The sequence below is a fragment of the Cydia amplana genome, chromosome 3 (genome assembly GCF_948474715.1).
Source record: "Cydia amplana chromosome 3, ilCydAmpl1.1, whole genome shotgun sequence".
NCBI lineage: Eukaryota > Metazoa > Arthropoda > Insecta > Lepidoptera > Tortricidae > Cydia > Cydia amplana.
The window spans coordinates 14,949,802-14,968,323 of NC_086071.1; the positions used below are offsets into that span (position 1 = coordinate 14,949,802).

General features: G+C 40.0%; 2 protein-coding genes across 2 annotated transcripts; both read right to left on the bottom strand.

The window, feature by feature from the left end:
* Positions 1-39: 39 nt before the first annotated feature.
* Positions 40-1,743, bottom strand: LOC134662961 (tumor suppressor candidate 3-like). The gene is made up of 3 exons (XM_063519265.1): positions 1,467-1,743; positions 590-776; positions 40-76 (listed from the first exon to the last, which is right to left on the bottom strand). Exons 1-3 carry the CDS (start codon positions 1,615-1,617, stop codon positions 70-72), a joined length of 345 nt encoding a protein of 114 aa, XP_063375335.1. The 5' UTR covers positions 1,618-1,743; the 3' UTR covers positions 40-69.
* A 5,619-nt stretch (positions 1,744-7,362) lies between these two features.
* LOC134662797 (tumor suppressor candidate 3-like) lies at positions 7,363-18,092 on the bottom strand. The gene is made up of 6 exons (XM_063519102.1): positions 17,940-18,092; positions 17,587-17,868; positions 16,753-16,893; positions 9,543-9,831; positions 8,882-9,074; positions 7,363-7,520 (listed from the first exon to the last, which is right to left on the bottom strand). The coding sequence occupies exons 1-6, from the start codon at positions 18,015-18,017 to the stop codon at positions 7,505-7,507; spliced, it is 999 nt and encodes a 332-aa protein (XP_063375172.1). The 5' UTR covers positions 18,018-18,092; the 3' UTR covers positions 7,363-7,504.
* Positions 18,093-18,522: the final 430 nt, after the last annotated feature.

Sequence of the window (18,522 nt, forward strand, 5' to 3'; positions counted from 1 at the left end):
AATTTGTTGGAAAACAGAATCCGCCTATATTAGGTACCATTACCGACACCGTTCGACGCAGCCATTCATTTAGAAACTGAAAAGAGATAGTTAGTTGTTTAATAGTAGCCTAGATTACTACAGTATGATTAAATTTGTAATTCGACCTACCTACTCCTTGAATGGAGATTCATATTACTTTCATTTTTATTTTAACGATCATGATAGAAATTCTTATATTTTTGACATCAGTGCAAACTTATTAACCTTTCGGACGCCAATTACCGATATATCAGCACCGTAGGTTCAACGCCAAAGACCGATTAATCGGTCACAGACCACAGAGCAACATAGACCTACGTGCATATGCATAAAGGTCAATTTCAGTTTTGACACTTCACTTCGGTGACGTGGCGACGCCGTGTCAAACACAAAAGCTGTCTCGCTGACGCCACGTCACCGAAGTGTCAAAACTGAAATTGAACTTTATGCATATGCACGTAGGTCTATGTTGCTCTGTGATATGTGACCGATTAATCGGTCTTTGGCGTTGAACCTACGGTGCAGATATATCGGTCATTGGCGTCGAAAAGGTTAATAAATTATTTACCCATAGGGATACCACGGCCTCTTGATTTTAAATGCAGCCACAAGAACCGCGAAGGACGCAAACATCAGCCCGATGCCCGCCAGCATTTGGAGCTTCCGTCTCTTTAGTTTACCTCTTCCGTCTCTTTCCGTCCTCACTCCTCCCGCCCCCTCTATGGTCAGTATCATGCCTAGCACTGTAGCGCCATCTGTTAGATATGCTTAGTCAAAAAATCATTATGTTCACTAGTATCACGGTTCATGAGATAGACAGACGGACAGTGAAAGTCTTACTAAAAGGGTCCCGTTTTTACCCTTTGGGTACGGACTCTAAAAATGAACCTTGACTATTGCTAAGCCAGCAAGATCATTTTAAACACTACATTCGTTTAGCAACTATTGCTTATTTTATTACTTGCACAGCTGTCGTCGGTAAACATTTATTTAATTTGTTAACCTTTTGACCGACGCGTCTATTTTAACCTCGTATAGACCCACCATATAAAGCTTTCAAATTTTTGATTTGAACCGTATTCTATAAGTAAATTAGGACGGATTTCGTTTGTTTTAAAAAGCAATGAATCAAAAGAAATGCTTCAAATGCTACTTTATTTGGTTCACGAAAGGTTCAAATTAGATTGCACGAATATGTACATTGTAATGTTAAGTCTCAGGAGGTTAACCTTTTCGACGCCGTGTCAAACACAAAAGCAGTCACCCGGACGCCACGTCACCGAAGTGTCAAAACTGAAATAGAACTGTATGCATATGCACGTAGGTCTATGTTGCTCTGTGGTCTGTGGCCGATTAATCAGTCTTTGGCGTTGAACCTGCGGTGCGGATATATCGGTCATTGGCGTCCAAAAGGTTAAACAGCCTACAAGTTTTTCAAAGGATACTCAAAACAGCCACAATGTAACTCTCGGCCACAAACTGTTGTTTCTGTCCACTACTAATAAAAACCGGGCCTTTGTCGCTCTTGTAAGAAAATGCAGGTTTTCTCATCTTATTCCACGTATATCCAGAGACCATCGCAAAACAGAGTACCATCGCGGCCACGGCCCATGTGTCCTTGTTGTGTAAAAGGTCCAGAATTTGCCATCGGAAATAAAATGCTAGGATAATAAAGGGAATCACTCCCCAGTATTGTAAGATGATTCTATGAATCTGCAAAATAGGGGAAGTAAAGATAGGTATAGGTACCTATATAGAATATAAGGCAATTTCACTACTTTCATTGTGTCCCTGGTGATCCAGCGTGGCAATGCTGCGAGCATCATGGGCACCTTTGCGCCGGGAACGACTTGAAGCGTTGTCTTTTTTTTTAATTTATAATTTTAATTTGTAATTTTAGACATAAATATTAAATTTGTTCTGAATTCAATAAATATAATCATATTTCACTACTAGAAAACATAAATCATAATAATATAATAGCCAGCTCTAATCGTACCATCGCCCACACTATTAACAGCTAATAAGCTGTACCACAGAATAAATAATAGTAAGTATAATAGTAAGTAAGTATACTAGGTACAGAAGACACTCTCTAACAAAACGCGTCTGTTACGATCAGCACAGATATGGCCGCTAGGTGGCGACAGCGCCACGCGCGGCTTATGGCTAGCCACCAAAATTGGTGTGGGACAGATGTACTTTTGGTAGCAAAGCGACGAAATCGCGGAGTGAGCCACGCCTGGCTGTACATCCGTGGACCTTATGCCTTTTGTAATAAGGTCCACCGATGTACAGTTAAGAGTGTTGATTTTGCTAATCCTAAAAAATGGGAGTAAAAATGTTTTTTTAACGAGCCTACTTCACCTTTTCACCGCCACGTCAATGAAGTTATTAAGTGTCATCAACGCCATGTCAAAAACAGCACGTAAACAACCCGTATAACATATCAAGTTGTGGCGTGTGGGGCACGAAATGTACTGACTTTATATCAAGTCAATGGCGGTGAAAAGGTTAAATGTGTATATAAATAAATTTCCATGCGGACCCCCAGGCTCCCATGAGCCGTGGCAAAAAGGAAAACAATAAGATGATTATAAATAAATAAATAGTAGGTATTCGTGTTATGTGCTTAGTATTAATAACTTAACTACTTACCATGAACACGGCGAAATAACTACGAGCGAAAAGTGATTATAACCAGTGAAGGTACTTAAAATACTCTTCCAGTGCTCAAATAGTACATTTGTTGCTCGTAGCTAAACGAATGCGGCTATAAAAATGCTCAAATGAACGAATGCGAATTAATAACGGTTATAGGAAAATTTTATGATTTGAAGCATAATTGTTACAATGTGTGTTTATCTACAGTTATGCTGTGCAAAACCTATCCTAACCAATTTACTTAGGAAGATACTATTGGCTTAGAATAAATTTAAAAGTGGAAAAAAAAGAAGTGTAACACTCTTACGATAGATGTCGCTAGGGTCACCTTGACCCATAATATGGTGGAAAGATCTGCTGGCTATGGATGAGGTTTTGGTGGCTCAGATGGCAGAGCGCTGGAGTATCGATCCAGAGGCCGTGAGTTCAAGTCTCACCCAAGACAGTACTTTATCCACTTTTAAATTTATTCTAAGCTTAATAGCATCGTTCGCAGACGTTTCTTCTTATTAAAAAAAATAAAATTAGATACTATTGGTTAGATATGAGCGCCGATAGGCATATAGCCGGCGGCGGCGCGCCGGTCAAAATTGGTCGGCGGCGGCGGCGAATCGGCGGCGTGGCCTTGAAACACCTTCGATTAATGAAAAAAGAATTTGAACCAAAATTTTACCGAAAATACATATTTTTGCTCTAAGGAAGTTATGAAATAAATGCATTTTTTATTTTCAAGGATAATTTATTGAATAATGGTACGAAAAAAATTGATATCGTATAAACTGTGGATAAGCGGTATCGCGCGGCATCAGAGGCGGTCTTAATCATGGCGAGGCTTTGGCAGGAAGATCTTAGCGAGGCCCTTATCTTTTGTGCTAAGGTAAAAATTGCGGATTGACTGTATCAGGGAAACGTCTTGTCGACAGTCCAAAAAAAAACGAGCTCCGTCATTAACCAATATCGACCCAACAAAACCGATTTATGTCAAAAAGTGAGGCCCAACGCCGAGCTCCATGTAACACCGAAGACTTGATTTCGACGCCTCCCAATGCGAGGCCAGAGGATCAGCTGCAGGTAAGCATACAGCTAAGAATCGAACGCCAAGTGTAAGCTTGGCTGACGGCTGAACGCCTGGAGCGCCGATTGCGGCGCGCTTCTGTGCGAGGCCGAGCTGCAAGAGAGCAGAGCGAGGGTGCAAGCCGATAAAGACTGAAGCCATAGTGTTAAAGATCTGGAGCTTTCCTGCGGGCGCATTCGTGCGACGCCAAAGGCCGAGCTGAAATGGAGCTAAGATCGGATAAGGACCAATGCTCAAGCGTTTTAAAACAGGCCGAAAGTTGAGCTCCAAACAGGGCCAAAAACTTGCAGGTTCAGATAGCGGCTTAATTCCATGCGAGCGGTGCAAGGCCAAAGATTGAGCTGCGAGAGAGCAAAGCTTGAAATTTCAACAGTGGCCAAGTTTAATTGAGACCCGATTCCGACGCCCTTCCATGCGAAGCCAACGGCCGGACATTTGGACGTGGAAACGCTTAATATCTCAAAATTAACCCCATTTTATACCTTTTAAAAACCTTTAACCATGCTTGCAATGGTTAAATTCGCGGTAAATGACGGATGGCTAGCTGGCAAAATTAGTTATGCATTGGATCGGTAATCCAAAGATGTGGGTTCGAGTCTCACGTTAGCTAGAGTTGATCACAGTAAATTTTTTCATTGTGATTGACATGTCTAGTGTATATATATACAATCTATAAATTGTAATGTGGAACGTTCCACAATAAAAATGGAAGGAAATCAGTATGTTTATTCTAGGCGGATTAGACTCTCGCGCGAGCCACGAGACGAGCCGCGAGCCGCGCCACGAGACGCGAGTGTAAGCGGTGGGCTCGCGGCTCGTCTCGTGGCTCGCAAGCTCGTCGAGCTAATACAGGGTTACTTTTTAGTCAGTTAACAAACTTCGTATAAATGATCGCTAAGGTAAATGAAATATACGTTTTGTTTTATTTTTATCCCTTCTCAAATGAAAAAAAAGAAAAGTGCACCCAAATGATTCCACAGAAACAGTAGAAGACTTGGTCACCCTACTTTCTGACGGCCGTGGCGGGGGCGAGGAGTGAGCGGGGCACCCGCTCGCGGCCAGTGGCAGCGCTTGCGCAGGGGGTAAGAGTGGTGGGCGGGCGGGGAGCTGTGCGGTGTGGGCAGAGTTCAAAGATGGCCGCTTTTGTTCTTCGCCGCGCAGGCGGAGGGTCCCCCCCTCCCCCGCACTCCCCCTCCTCCCCTGTCTTGGACGGGTCGATGCCCGGCGGTTTTAAATTGATTCCAAATCTTCCTTCATACTTTCACGGGCTTAGGACCGTCAAAACCCATGTCGATAGTCAATAAAAAACAAACATTTAACATTTTAAGACAAATTAATTCTCAGATCATAAGAAGACGATAAAGTGAAAAACGACATGTGCTTAGGCGTATTTAAAAATTGGAATCAGCTATTACAATAATTGTTTAATTTACTTACAAATGGAGTCCATTTCTCCTCACTTACACTAATTGTATTTTAATAATTGTTCAAAATGCAGTCCATTTTGCTGCAAGCACAGTCTAGCACGTTTTAGGACATTTCCACTAATGTTCCTTAACACGCGTTGTTCATTTTTCACTTGATCAAATGCTAAAATAATTTTGTTTTTCAAATCATCGATATTCTGAGCTTCTTTGACGTAAACTCTACGTTTCACTTCACCCCACAAATAAAAGTCACAAGGAGTTAGGTCAGGTGATCTAGCTGGCCAGGGCACCGGTCCACCGCGCCCTAACCTCGGTTTCCATACCTCTCATCGAGGTACTCGCGCACGATACGGCTGTAATGAGGAGGGGCGCCGTCGTGCATGAAATAAAACTCGCGTAGGTAGCGCAGAGGCACGTTTTCCTCGATGTGGTCCTCAATTACGCCCCGGTATGTACAACCGGTATTTCTTAACACAGGCAGAATCTCTGCCTCGTACAACCTACGAGCCGCTCGCAGATTGTTATCGGCTCTGGCGTACACTCTCACCATTTCATAAAACTCGCGGTTTGAGTACATCGTTTCGCTTTAGCTCAGCGGCGAGCGAGGAGAACATGAAACGACTGTCCGTCAGAGAGCGCGGCGTGAGACTGAGCGGCGCGCGCGGTGGCTTTTGTGTGGCGGCGCGCGCGCTCCCCCGCCGCGCGCACTCCCCCGTCGCACACACTCATGCGTCGTGCGCCGTCCATGACCAGCTGTGTGGTGTAGGGTGTGCGTAAATTGTAAAAATTATTAGGGATAAAAATAATAAATCGTAAAAATAAAAAGTACATGTTTTTTTATTGAAATGGGTTCTATTAACGATACTGAATTCAGGGTTTTTTTTTGTAAGCTGACTAAAAATTAACCCTGTATAATTTAAACACTAACGGCACGGCATAAGGTTTATAACCGAATGACAAGCCGAACGCGAGTGTAAGCGGTGGACTCGCGTCTCGTGGCGCGGCTCGCGGCTCGTCTCGTGGCTCGCGCGAGAGTCTAAATTGGGGGTTACAAGCATATTGATGTTAAAATTGATATTAAATAATTTCGTTTCCCCAAGACTAGTAGCGCGGTTACTAGACAGATAAGTTTGCATTTGCCTTCGATATTTTTGAATTATATGGGCCTAAAATGCCCTTTGAATGCCTATAAACTATTCGAAGTGGCGCCGTTAATGATCTAAACTGGATTAAAAATATATTATCTGATTCTGAAAGCAGTAGTAACTACCAAGGTCACGCCGATGCCACGCCGATAGCGCAGCGTCGGCGGCGGCGGCGCGAAAATTTTGTCGGCGGCGGCGGCGCGCCGGCGCGGCGCTCATATCTACTATTGGTATTACAAATATTTTGCGACACCCTACCAGGGTCCATGTGCCTATATGTTACTATGTAGTCTACTCGTATGTAATATAAATATGTACATTTTGGATGCAAAATAAAGATCTCTATCCATATCTCAATTTTTACTGATTATACCAGAAACGAAACTATAATACGCGCGTGCGATACGGATACACGAGCGGGTCAATATACAATACGGAACCCTAAAAACATGCGTGCTTAGCCACAGAATAAATAATAGTACTAGGTACAGAAGATTCTCTCTCAAAACGAAACGTGTATATTACGACAGATATTTCTCGCGTCTATTATGACCGCTAGATGGCGCAAGCGCGAGCAGGCGTCCGTTCCTTAGCGGTGCGAGGCAACTAGGTAGGTACTACGACTAGACACCAAAATTGGTGTAGGCCGCATGTTATTGTAGCGATGCGACAAAATCGCAGAGTGAGCCACGCCTGGCTTAGCGTTCTTACTATACCTAGTAATAGTCTCTGATTGTCCTTTCGTATGCTTTTGTAAAATGCTGGCTGTAATATTGAATGTATTTAAGGATCAATGCTAAAACATACGAAAAGTTAGCTATAGTTTGTCAAAGGACTGTCTCATTTCAAACATAGACGGATAGAATCGTACTATCTTTGTCTTACACTAAGCACCCAAATGAAAAGGATGAGTATAGTTTTTTTTTTGTTCTTATTTACTGAAAATTTGGTTTGACTATAAACTATAGGTATGTCAGCACCCCATGAACATTTTCTTATATCTTTAAAGTAAAATGTTTAAATAAAAGAATTATTATATTTTAATACACTATATTTCATCACGACACTGTCCAAATGTGTAGGTAGGTACATACATCAATAATTAAAGTGTTAAATAAAAATAACTTTTCACTCATGTTATTGCAAATGACTTATTTAATTTAACAGTCTTCTTACTTGAATAGGAAACTGAAACAAAAGAGTAATAAAATTAATATATATTTTAGTACATTTGACACACATTGTACAGTCGCCATCAGGTATATCGGAGCAGCCAAGATGCTCAAAAATATCTGGACATGTACTTTAACGTCTTAATAATAGAGGTTTTGTTCAGGTATTTGTGAACACCTTGGCCGCTCCGATTAATCAGCACTGCACATACTCGTAGAAACAGAACACGAAAAACAAAACGGACAAGTGCGAGTCGGACTCGCCCACCGAGGGTTCCGTACTTTTTAGTATTTGTTGTTATAGCGGCAACAGAAATACATCATCTGTGAAAATTTCAACTGTACGTCTAGCTATCACGGTTCATGAGATACAGCCTGGTGACAGACAGACGGACAGTGGAGTCTTATAGTTCGTTTTTTTAGCATTAGAAATAAGGTAAACAGTCTTGATGTGTCTTTTAATTGAAAAACACATTTTAAAAATAAGATACGGTAAATATGTAACAATTATGAATCTAATACAATCTTTTATAGTCTTCTGCTTTCATAAGTAATAGTTACTGATTTTTAAAAAGTGTTTTTCAATTAAAAGACATGTCAAAATCGCTTACCTTCTTTCAAGTTCTAATGCTAAAAAAACGAACTATAGTAATAGGGTCCCATTTTACCCTTTGGGTATGGAACCCTAAAAAAATTAGGGAAGCCACTAAAACCTGGGCAACTATGAGAACCGATGGCGCCAAAAGTTGGGCCATACCAGTGATGGCCGAAACGTTAATGCAATTGAAAATGTTGGCCATTAACCATTATAAATTGAACCGTAAACTGTAATCGTCCGTTACGGTTTACGGTTCAATTTATAATGGTTAATGGCCAACATTTTCAACTGCATTAACGTTTCGGCCAACACTGGGCCATACATATCAAAAGAGATTATGAGCCCTCGCCTGTCACGGTAAGTTGAACTTTATAGACAAAGAAACATTGTCGAAATTGCACTACGCACTTTTTTTAATAGCATCAAATAGCCGAGCTACACACACAACTAACGCCATCTCGTGTACACTTGCACTTTTTTGGTATTTTTCTCGCACGTTTGAGTAGCGCGCGGTAATTGAGATCTTCGAGAACTTTCCGTAATTTAAAGTTAACTAGACATCGACCTTATAGTATTACACATAAAGTTGATTTTTGAAACGACATCATTAGTATAATTTTTTCGGGTGAATCAACAGAATCGGTTTGAAAAATAAAACTGTTTCCGAGCCCTGGCTGCAATGCGAATTGCTATTAACCACTGTGGTGGTGGTGGTACTCTACCACTTTGCTATTAAATATAGCACTCTAAACCTACGTAATAATAAGGTTCAAACTCACCTGTAGGGATATCCCTGCGTCTTCGCTCTGAACACAGACAGCAGTAGAGAGAAGAACACGCACACTAGTACAAGCCCGACGACAGATTGGAATCGCCGTCTCTTTCCCTCTGCGGTGCTGCGCACTGGTTCCGCACTCTTCACTCCTCCGGCAGCTTCTATCATGAGAATCATGCCCACTACTACAGCAGCATCTGATTTATGTGTTGAGGAATTTATAGATACAATGGCAATATATTTTTGCACCGAGGGAGGGAAAATTTGGTTTGGGTTGCGCGCAAATTAAATATTCTACAGTAGAATTACGTATGAGAGGTACTAGGTAATATAGTTAGTATTTAATTTTATTAATTACTTTTCCTCACTGTGAGCACTTGAGCAGTAACCTACCGAGAAAACCGAAATTCTCAAATTGCGTGGATCTTTCTCTTTTACTCCAATGAAGGCGTAATTAGAGTGAAAGAGAAAAATTCCCGCAATTTGCGAACTTTCTATTTTCGCGGTTATAGCCCTGTGTCGCGCAGCAACGTGCCTGGCCTATTAAAAAGTACTTTCTACGAGAATTATTTTAAGCACATAATTAATAATTATAGTATATGAGGTGAAGCTAAATAAAAGTGTGTACAAATTTGAACATCATCCAGTGACTTCAAAAAGGATACTTAAAATAGCTACAATATAGCTCTCCAACACAAACTGCCCGTGAGATCCACCATTAATGTAGACCGGTCCGTTCTTACTCCTGTGGAAGAACGGAGGGCCTCTGATCTGGTTCCACATCTGACCGGAGACCATGGCGAAACAGAAGAACACAGCAGCGACAGCCCACATCTGTTTGTTGTACAGGAACTCGAGGTTGTTACGTCTGAGGTACAGGAATCCGGCCACTAAGACAAACAGCATGAGGAAAGCAACAGCTCCGGAGTAGTTTGGCGGGCGGAATATGCGGACCTGTAATGATTTATTAAATTTATTTACCGTAAAGTAAACTATGACCCATAGCAAAAAAAATCTTTAACATAAATATTCAAAATAAAATTTCCTACAAGAAATATTTGAAATACTTTTCGCTAGGATTAATATTTAAAAAGATATTAAAGAGGGAAAGTTCATTATAATCAATTTTTTCTACTCCAGCACTTTTTTTTTTTTTTTTTGTTAGAATGGCTTTTGCTGCCAGGGCACTTTGCCAATGTCAAGTTTAGTTATAATATAAGGACAAACTGAGGAGTGCACCTAATATGATTTAGCCCAGAATTTTGAATTTAGAGAATTATACACATAAAGATAGTTTTAATAATATAACATTAGCAATAAACACATATAGCTGAACATACATAAGAAATATTTATAGACTTATATTATTTTTATCAATAAAATATGCCAACAGTTTTAATACATTGGGTTCAGAACTAGCCAGAAGAGATTTGACATTACAGGGGAGGCAGACTTTGAATTTTATCAAGAGATCGTATAAGGAAAGACGGTTCAACGGACATTCGAAAAATATATGTTCAATTGTACCTACACCATACCCACATTGGCATTCCGGGCTACCTTTTACATTAATCCTAAATAGAAACTCCGGAGAGCACACATGACCCATTCTAAGGCGAATCAGAACACTTGTTACTTTTTTCTTGAACCTATGTTTATAAAACCAAGGTTTACGATAAATATTTTTTTGAATTTGAAAGAATTGTAATTTGTTATTAGAAACCCAAAGATCCGACCAAACAGAAAGTAGCTTTGATGATGAAACTACGTCCAAGTCCTTACTGAAGCATTTAAAAAAGGACCTACTACCATTTGTAGCCGCCTCTTTGGCAGCTTCATCTGCTTTTTCGTTACCGTGGATTCCTTTGTGGCTTGGAATCCATGATAACTGTACTTCTAAATTTAACAAGTGGCAAGAAAAAAGAGCTTCTTTAATTAGGCAAATTATAGGGGCTTTTGAGCAATTTTTGATAGAATTACAGGTAATGGCCTGGATCGAGCTTAAACTATCAGAAAAGATTACCGATTTGGGCACCTTGAGTTCTATTATATATTTAACTGCTTTCAAAATGGCTACGCATTCTCCGGTGAAGATAGAGCAAACTGAGGGAAGTTGAAATTTGTGGGTTGTCATCAAATTATCATGAATGAAGGCACATCCAACTAAACTATTGTTAGATTTTGAAGCATCCGAGAAGAGTAAATCCCATTCCTGCCACTTAGTTCTTACTGAAGACAGGAATCTGTCATTGACGTCAGTCGAACTACGGTTGACGCCAATGTTCACTGATTTCTGCTGGAACGTGAGGGCCTCGAAAGGAACTGTATAAATGGGGATCTTAGAGAATTTAGTTAAGGGAACCTCAATATTATTTAATCTAACTAGACTGGTAACAAGATTTGGTTTTGGTCTTCTCAGCCATAACGGATTCACATCAACATGGGATTGTAATATTTGAAGCTTTGGGAAGATAGGGTGGTTTTCTAATTGAGCAACACGGAATAAATATCTATCAGCTAGATACTGACGACGAATCTTTAAGGGGGGATCAGCGCATTCTACTTGAAGCGCTCTAATGGGGGAAGATCTCATGGCACCGGTAACTATTCTGAGGGCTTTAGATTGGATCCTATCTAGTTTCTTAAGATCTTTTTTGCGACATGGCTCAATTATAATAGAACCGAAATCGAGAAGAGACCTGACTAAGGCGTTATATAATAATTTCTGAGAATATGGGTGGGCTCCCCACCAGGAGCCAGATAGGGCCCGGATTATATTTAAATTTTTTTCACACTTTCCAATTGAACTTTTAATATGTTCGATCCATGATAATTTGGAATCAAAGATAACACCTAGAAATTTTACATTACTATGAACTGGGATGATTTGAGAACGAAAAAACACATTAATAGGAGGGCAATTTCGGCCTCTGAAAAAGACTAGAGCTGAGCTCTTAGAAGGAGACAAGTCTAAACCATGGGCCTCTAGCCAAAGACCCAGAGAGGCGAGAGAATTGTTTATGTAATGGGTCGCATCAACGACGTTCCTATGAGCCGAATATATTGCAATGTCATCCGCATACTGGAGGATATTGCAATGCTGATTGATGGACTGATCTAAGTCAGAGGTATATATACTGTAAAGTAATGGACTTAAAACCGAGCCCTGTGGAAGACCTCTCCAAACAAGTTTTGAATTATCATGCATGTTAATTACTCTTAATGAAATTTTCCTGCCTGATAAGAGATTATTAATGAAAAGAACAACTTTCTCCGGAATTCTCATGGAACGCAGTTTCCTGCAGAGTACCGGGAGAAGAACATTGTCATAGGCAGAGGATATGTCAAGGAAAGCAGCAACAACGGCTTGTTTTTGAGAAAAAGCTATTCTGACATCTGTTGATAATAGAGCATGGCTATCAGTAACACTTCTTCCTTTTCTAAAACCAAATTGGGTCTCCGAGAGAAGCCCCGAGCTCTCAACATACCATTCCAATCTGTTTTTAAGCATATGCTCAACTATCTTGCATAGAACCGAGGAGAGAGCAATGGGACGATAAGAGCTGAAGTCCTCAGGATCTTTTCCCGGTTTCAGGATAGGAAGAATGATTTGAAGCTTCCACAATTCAGGGACATCACCTGACTCAAAAGTTTTATTAATTAAATCCAAATAGAAATTAAGGCACGCTGGGCCAGCCTTTTTCAAAAAAGAGTAAACAATACCATCAGAGCCTGGGGATGAGTCAGTTACTGCAGCAAGAGCCGTTTTGAGTTCATCTAAACTAAAATCCTTATCCAATAAATTGTCCGATTTGTTAAAAGAGTAAGTAGCTGGAATATCGAGCTCATTAGGAGCAGTAGGAGGAGCTAGTTTATTTAAAAAATCATTTGTCCAGTTGAGAGACGATCCAGAGGCTGTTACAGGAGCAATGCCTCTGCGAAATCTTCGTATATTCCTCCATACTGTCGTAGAGGGAGTGGAGGGGGAAATAGATTCGCAAAACGAGTTCCAACCATCAGATTTCTTGGTTGAGAGAATTTTACGACATTTCGCTCTAATTTTTTTGAACTTGATGTAGTTTTCAATAGTTATATTTTTAGCGTATTCTAATTCAGCCTTATTTCGTTCTTTTACCGCGGCAGAACACTCTGAGTCCCACCATGGTTGAGAAGGTTTATTATTACGACGGACAAAGGGTTTTTTGAGAGGGATAGATTCCTCTGCTGATTTGTGGATAGCAGAGACGAATGACTCGTGAGCAGAATTTAAGTTTGGGTGGGTGACAGAGAACAGGATCTGAATGTTGTCATCCAAAGTGGAAGAATATTTATCCCAGTCTGCTTTACCTAGTCTATATTTTAGTAACGGAGGAAGAGAGGCTGAAGGACTAAGGTTTCCGGGTAAGGAAATAAATATAGGGAAATGATCACTATTGTGAGATAGTAAAGAGATATTCCATGATAATTGAGGGGCTAAATTGGAGGAACATAGAGTTAAATCTACTGCTGAGGAAAACTGATTTGGGGCCGTACGTCTAGTTGGTCTGCCGTCATTCAGACAACAAAGGTTCAATTTATCCAATAAACCAAGTAAATACCTGCCATTTCTATCAGAAGTGCCTGAACCCCAACACGTATGGTGACAGTTCAGATCACCCATAATAACAATCGGATTGGGAATATTCTTTATTATAGAGTAGAATTCGTTCAGATTGGCTATAGAAGGATGTGGAATGTAAATTGAGACATAAGAAATATTATTAATGCTGGCTGCAACAATATAAATGTCGTTAGAGTGAACGGGAATTTGTATGTGGTGGAAGGGGATTTTGTTATGAATTAAAAGGGCGGAACCATCCCACCCATCTATCCTGTCATCTCTTAGCGCTAAAAACCCCGGCAATTTAAAGAATTGCTGGGGTTTAAGCCAAGATTCGCTTATGGCAAAAAGTATTGGATTATATTTGTTGCAAAGGAATGATAATTCCGATTTTTTGTTTAAAATACTACGCGAATTCCATTGCACTGCCGTACACATCTTGTAGTCTTTTGTTAAGCAATACACACAGGGATTCTATTTTAGGAGCAGCGTGGTACGGTAAATTGTCTAAACTAAGGAGCATCAGCAAGGTAGTTAAAAGAGAATCTAGGATTTTGTCATCTAGTTGAGCTTTCCCGCGGAAAGCGTTTTGGGGTTGACGGATAGTCGGAGGAGAGCCAGAGTTGGCACTGTCAAAATGATTCTCTAGGTCTGCGTTCGGCTTTTCGCGGAGAGCGCAACCATTTACAGGATCAGGGATTCTGTAACTATTTATTAATGCTTGATGGGCTACCTTGTCATATCCCGGTTGAAGAGGAGCTCTGGGTTTCCTGGTGATAGTAACGGTTTTCTTGTAGGATGATAGAGTAGCAGAGTCGGCAATTTCAGCGTAGGATCGTTTTGATGAGGGGAAGAGATGAGAGGCTTCACTGAATGATATGGCCTCCTCCGACATAGCAGCTTTGATTTTATGTTGACGGTTGTATTCTGGGCATTTTTTATCGTCAGCTGAATGGGCACCAGAGCAGAAAAGGCAAACTACATCATTAAATGAAGTACACTGCGAACTTAAATGTGGCTGGCTGCATTTTGAGCAGCGGGGCTGAGATCTGCAGTGAGCCATAATATGACCATATCTGCAGCATTGCCGGCATTGGATTACCGGCAAATTGTATTTTTCGGTAAGAAAAGAGTTGTGGAAAAGGTACACTCTCTGGGGAATTTTTTGTCCATCGATTGTTACGACTACTGTTTCCGTGGGGACCCATTCGTGGCCTTCACTTACCTTTTTTTTAGCATTGAGTCGCCTCGCCTTAATTACATTTCCAAATCCTTCGGGCGTTATCATGCCCGCTACTAATTCTTCGATGGTCAGATCTTTGGGCACATGTCGAATGATAAACAATCTTGCCACGTTGAAAGTCGGGATAAACGCAAGGTAACGAGAGTTCTCTTTATTAACTATTTCTAGGAACCTGTTAGCAGAAACACCGTTAACAAAGTCAAGGCTTAACCGATTCCTGCCCACCTTACGGATTCCCCCCTCAAGCAAACCTTTAACATTAATAGAGCACAAATATTGCCCAAATTTCACGGGGTGAAGTGAAACTTCATGTGTATTATCGGGAGATAGATCTGACTTCATTTGCACGTGAATCACATACGGACCAACGTCCGATTGGGTGTAGCACTGCCTACCAATGGGGGGTGATGCTGATGCTTGAATCTTCGAAGATTGACCTACTTTTGTTTTTTTAGGAATGTCAGACGAGATCTCTTTTAAATTAATCGCGGATCTTTTGAGGGAAGACGATTTGGCCATTACGTATTCTTCTTCCATATCAGGAGAGATTGATGCTTCACGGTCTGCCGCCGGAGGACTTTGCGGGGAGTTTGACGCAAGATTAATGGCCGCCATGGCCGGCCCGGGTGATGGGTTAGAAGAACCCATCACTCTGCCGGCCATATGAGAACAATCTGAACCCAACAAAATGTAATAAATATATAATAATTGGACAAATAAATAAATAAAATACTATTTGCATAAAATCCGCCCCTAGAATGAATAAATATAAAAATTTGGGCCGAAAAGATTTTAAACGTCACTACCCTTCCCGCACTCCAAAATCCTTTTTCCTACTCCAGCACTTAAATGTGTCAATTAAATGACTGACAGTGATATCTAAAGCAATGTCATTTGAATGATTTGTCTATAGGCTCATAAGATGACTGCTTTATTTTTTTTAAAGATACAAGTTCCGATCATCTTGATTGAAAGAGGTATGTTTTCATTTACAATAATAACTCTTTTTTTTTTAAATAATAACTCAATTTTTTTTTTAATAATAACTCTTTTTTTTAATAATAACTTTTTTTTTTTTTTCTTTTTTTTTTTTTTTTTTTTTTTTGCTGCAGCTGTCATAGAAAAAGTAATGTATGCAACAGCTCATAATTGGTTCTTAAAATTCTCGGGTCTTTTTTTACAAAACTCGACTACGTCTCGTTTTGTAACTTCGACCCTTGAATTTTAAGAACCCTTATTATATCACTGTTGCATAAACTACTATTAAAGTCCCCTGGAAATTGAAAAAGATGGAGGAGGCTTTTACCCGCAAGGGATTCACATCGGAAAAATATAACAAAGGAAAAGTCAATTTTATAACGGATGTGCGAGAAATAAAGCTTAAATAATAAAGTAATAATAATATAATCGAATGGCCCGCAAGGTCTTGTTTTTCATTTTATATATTTATTTATTTTATTTTAGTTTTTTTAGTTTTTGGATTTTATTTCAAATCTGAGCTTACACTGGGTTGATTGATTTAAAATATCTTAATCACTACACCTTAATAAAACAAAGTACCTCGCCGCGTCTGTCTGTTTGTGTATTTGTATGGTTGCGATAAACCCAAAAACGACTGAACGGATGTCAATGCGGTTTTCACCTATCGATAGAGTGATTCTTGAGGAAGGTTTAAGTGTATAATTTGCTAACCCGTGCGAAGCCGGGGCGGGTCACTAGTAAAAACTTAGACCTCTAGAAAATATGTTTTCAAACAAGAAAACGCTTACAAATTGGTTCACCCATTTAAAAGCTACAGCGCCACAACAAACGAGCAAACTTATAACACCCCTTTTTGCATTGGAGGTTAAAATTAGATTACGTCTTGAGAATAAACAAACAAGAAGTTAACACATTGAGTGCCGAAAACCGTGCGAAAACCCGACTATCAGGTATTTTATGATTTCATTCCCAGGCCAGACAACCCGATAGTCCGGATTGTGGTACTACAGCTTTGTATTGGCTGGGTGGCAAAGAATGTGTTAAGTGTTACCTGAACATCAGTGCGGTCTTGGATCCACTTGGCAATGGCCTCGGCATGAATACCTGCCCTCTCAAAGTCCATGGAGTCGGCAGGTTTAGGCTTCCCCTTAGCAGGGAAGTGCATGATAACCGGGGCTGTGTTGAGCCGTAACTGTAATTACATTAGGCCAAGCATTAATGATTTCAAAACATGACTAAAATCTAGGTGTGAAAAAGTGTGTGTAACTTGTTTTTAAGGATTAGAAAGAATGCTGCACTTTCTTATACTTTTGAATACCGATCCTACAATATTCATGATTATATTGTTTTTTCTGTGTCTATGGATGGTTACACAGCCACTAGAACTCTATAAGAATATAAATAAATATAACTAAGTAAATCAAGGTCAAAAAATGTAGTCCTTCCAACTAAACCAAACATCTTGTCATGATCATGTTTCCATTCACCTAACCCTATAACCGATTTGTAGCGTGTTCCATTTACGAAAACTTGACTGTGGTGGAAAACAATTATTTCATGATACAACAGGAGTACCTTACACCATAGAATATGATGGCATGCCTGTCGTGTCATATGCCACACCTTAAAAACATTGATGACACGCCTGTCGTGCCATCTGCACAGAAACGGTTAAAGTTAAAACCTAACAATTAAGGTAATTACAATTCTTATTTCTCTTTCACACTACTGATCCATTACATTTAATTTTCTCTACAAATACCCAATAAGTTCGTTGTGGGTATTCCTGGGGAGGCCTATGTCCAGCAGTGGACGTCATCCGGCTGATAAGATGAAATATCATCCAATAAGAACTGAAAAAACATGTGCCAAAGTCTTGACTTACCAATTGGAAAATATCAGATCCCTCGTCAAAGTCGACCATTCCGAAGAACAGTTTGTTATTGTAGGACGGCGAGAACCTGAAGGAATTAGCGACGATCATAAACTCGTCGTAAACGTGCTGGCAGATCGCACAGCGTCTAGAAGGCGCCATTGCTGTGAACATCACTATGAAAGAGTAATCCCTCGGAGGCGATCTCACGTAGTCCTTAAACTTGTTAACGTTCAAAGAAATAATAGACCGCTTCGCCGTCATGTCCGTCAGCTGCTGAACCTTCTCTTCCAACTGAAAATTGAGGAAATTTGTTAGTAAAAATTCAAACCGGTTAAAGTGTAATTATCTCAATGAACACCCACTCCTTTTGCCCGAGTCTGGGCCTCGCCCTGGTAATAAGTAAGTAATATTATGAAACATAATAATCCTTTATATTTCATACTGGTTTTATTTAAATATTAGAGTTAAATAATTATATTAAACTGCGGCCAACCAACTCAAGAGTCAATAGAGCTGTCAAATAAATTAAACGTCAAAAAATCTCTGACGTGTACTTGGCATGTATGGAGAGTGTTATTGATGTTGTTGGGATCTCGTTTTACCGCATAGCTGTGTCCACAGTTTGGTGTGCTCTATCAGCAGCATATACATCAAAGAATATAATACTCACTATAGTGTGTCAAAGGTCTGTTTGATTTCAAACATAGGACAGATAGAATCATACTATCTTTGTCTGACACTAGTACGCCACCCAAAAGAAAAGGATGAGTATAGTTTTTTTTGTTCCATTTACTGACAAGATTTAGTTGACCCAGTATATAATACTTTATGCAATATTTAGTATACTGGGTCAACCAAATCTTGTCAGTAAATAGGAACAAAAAAACTATAGGTACTCATCCTTTTCTTTTGGGTGCTAGTACTAGTGTAAGACAAAGATAGTAT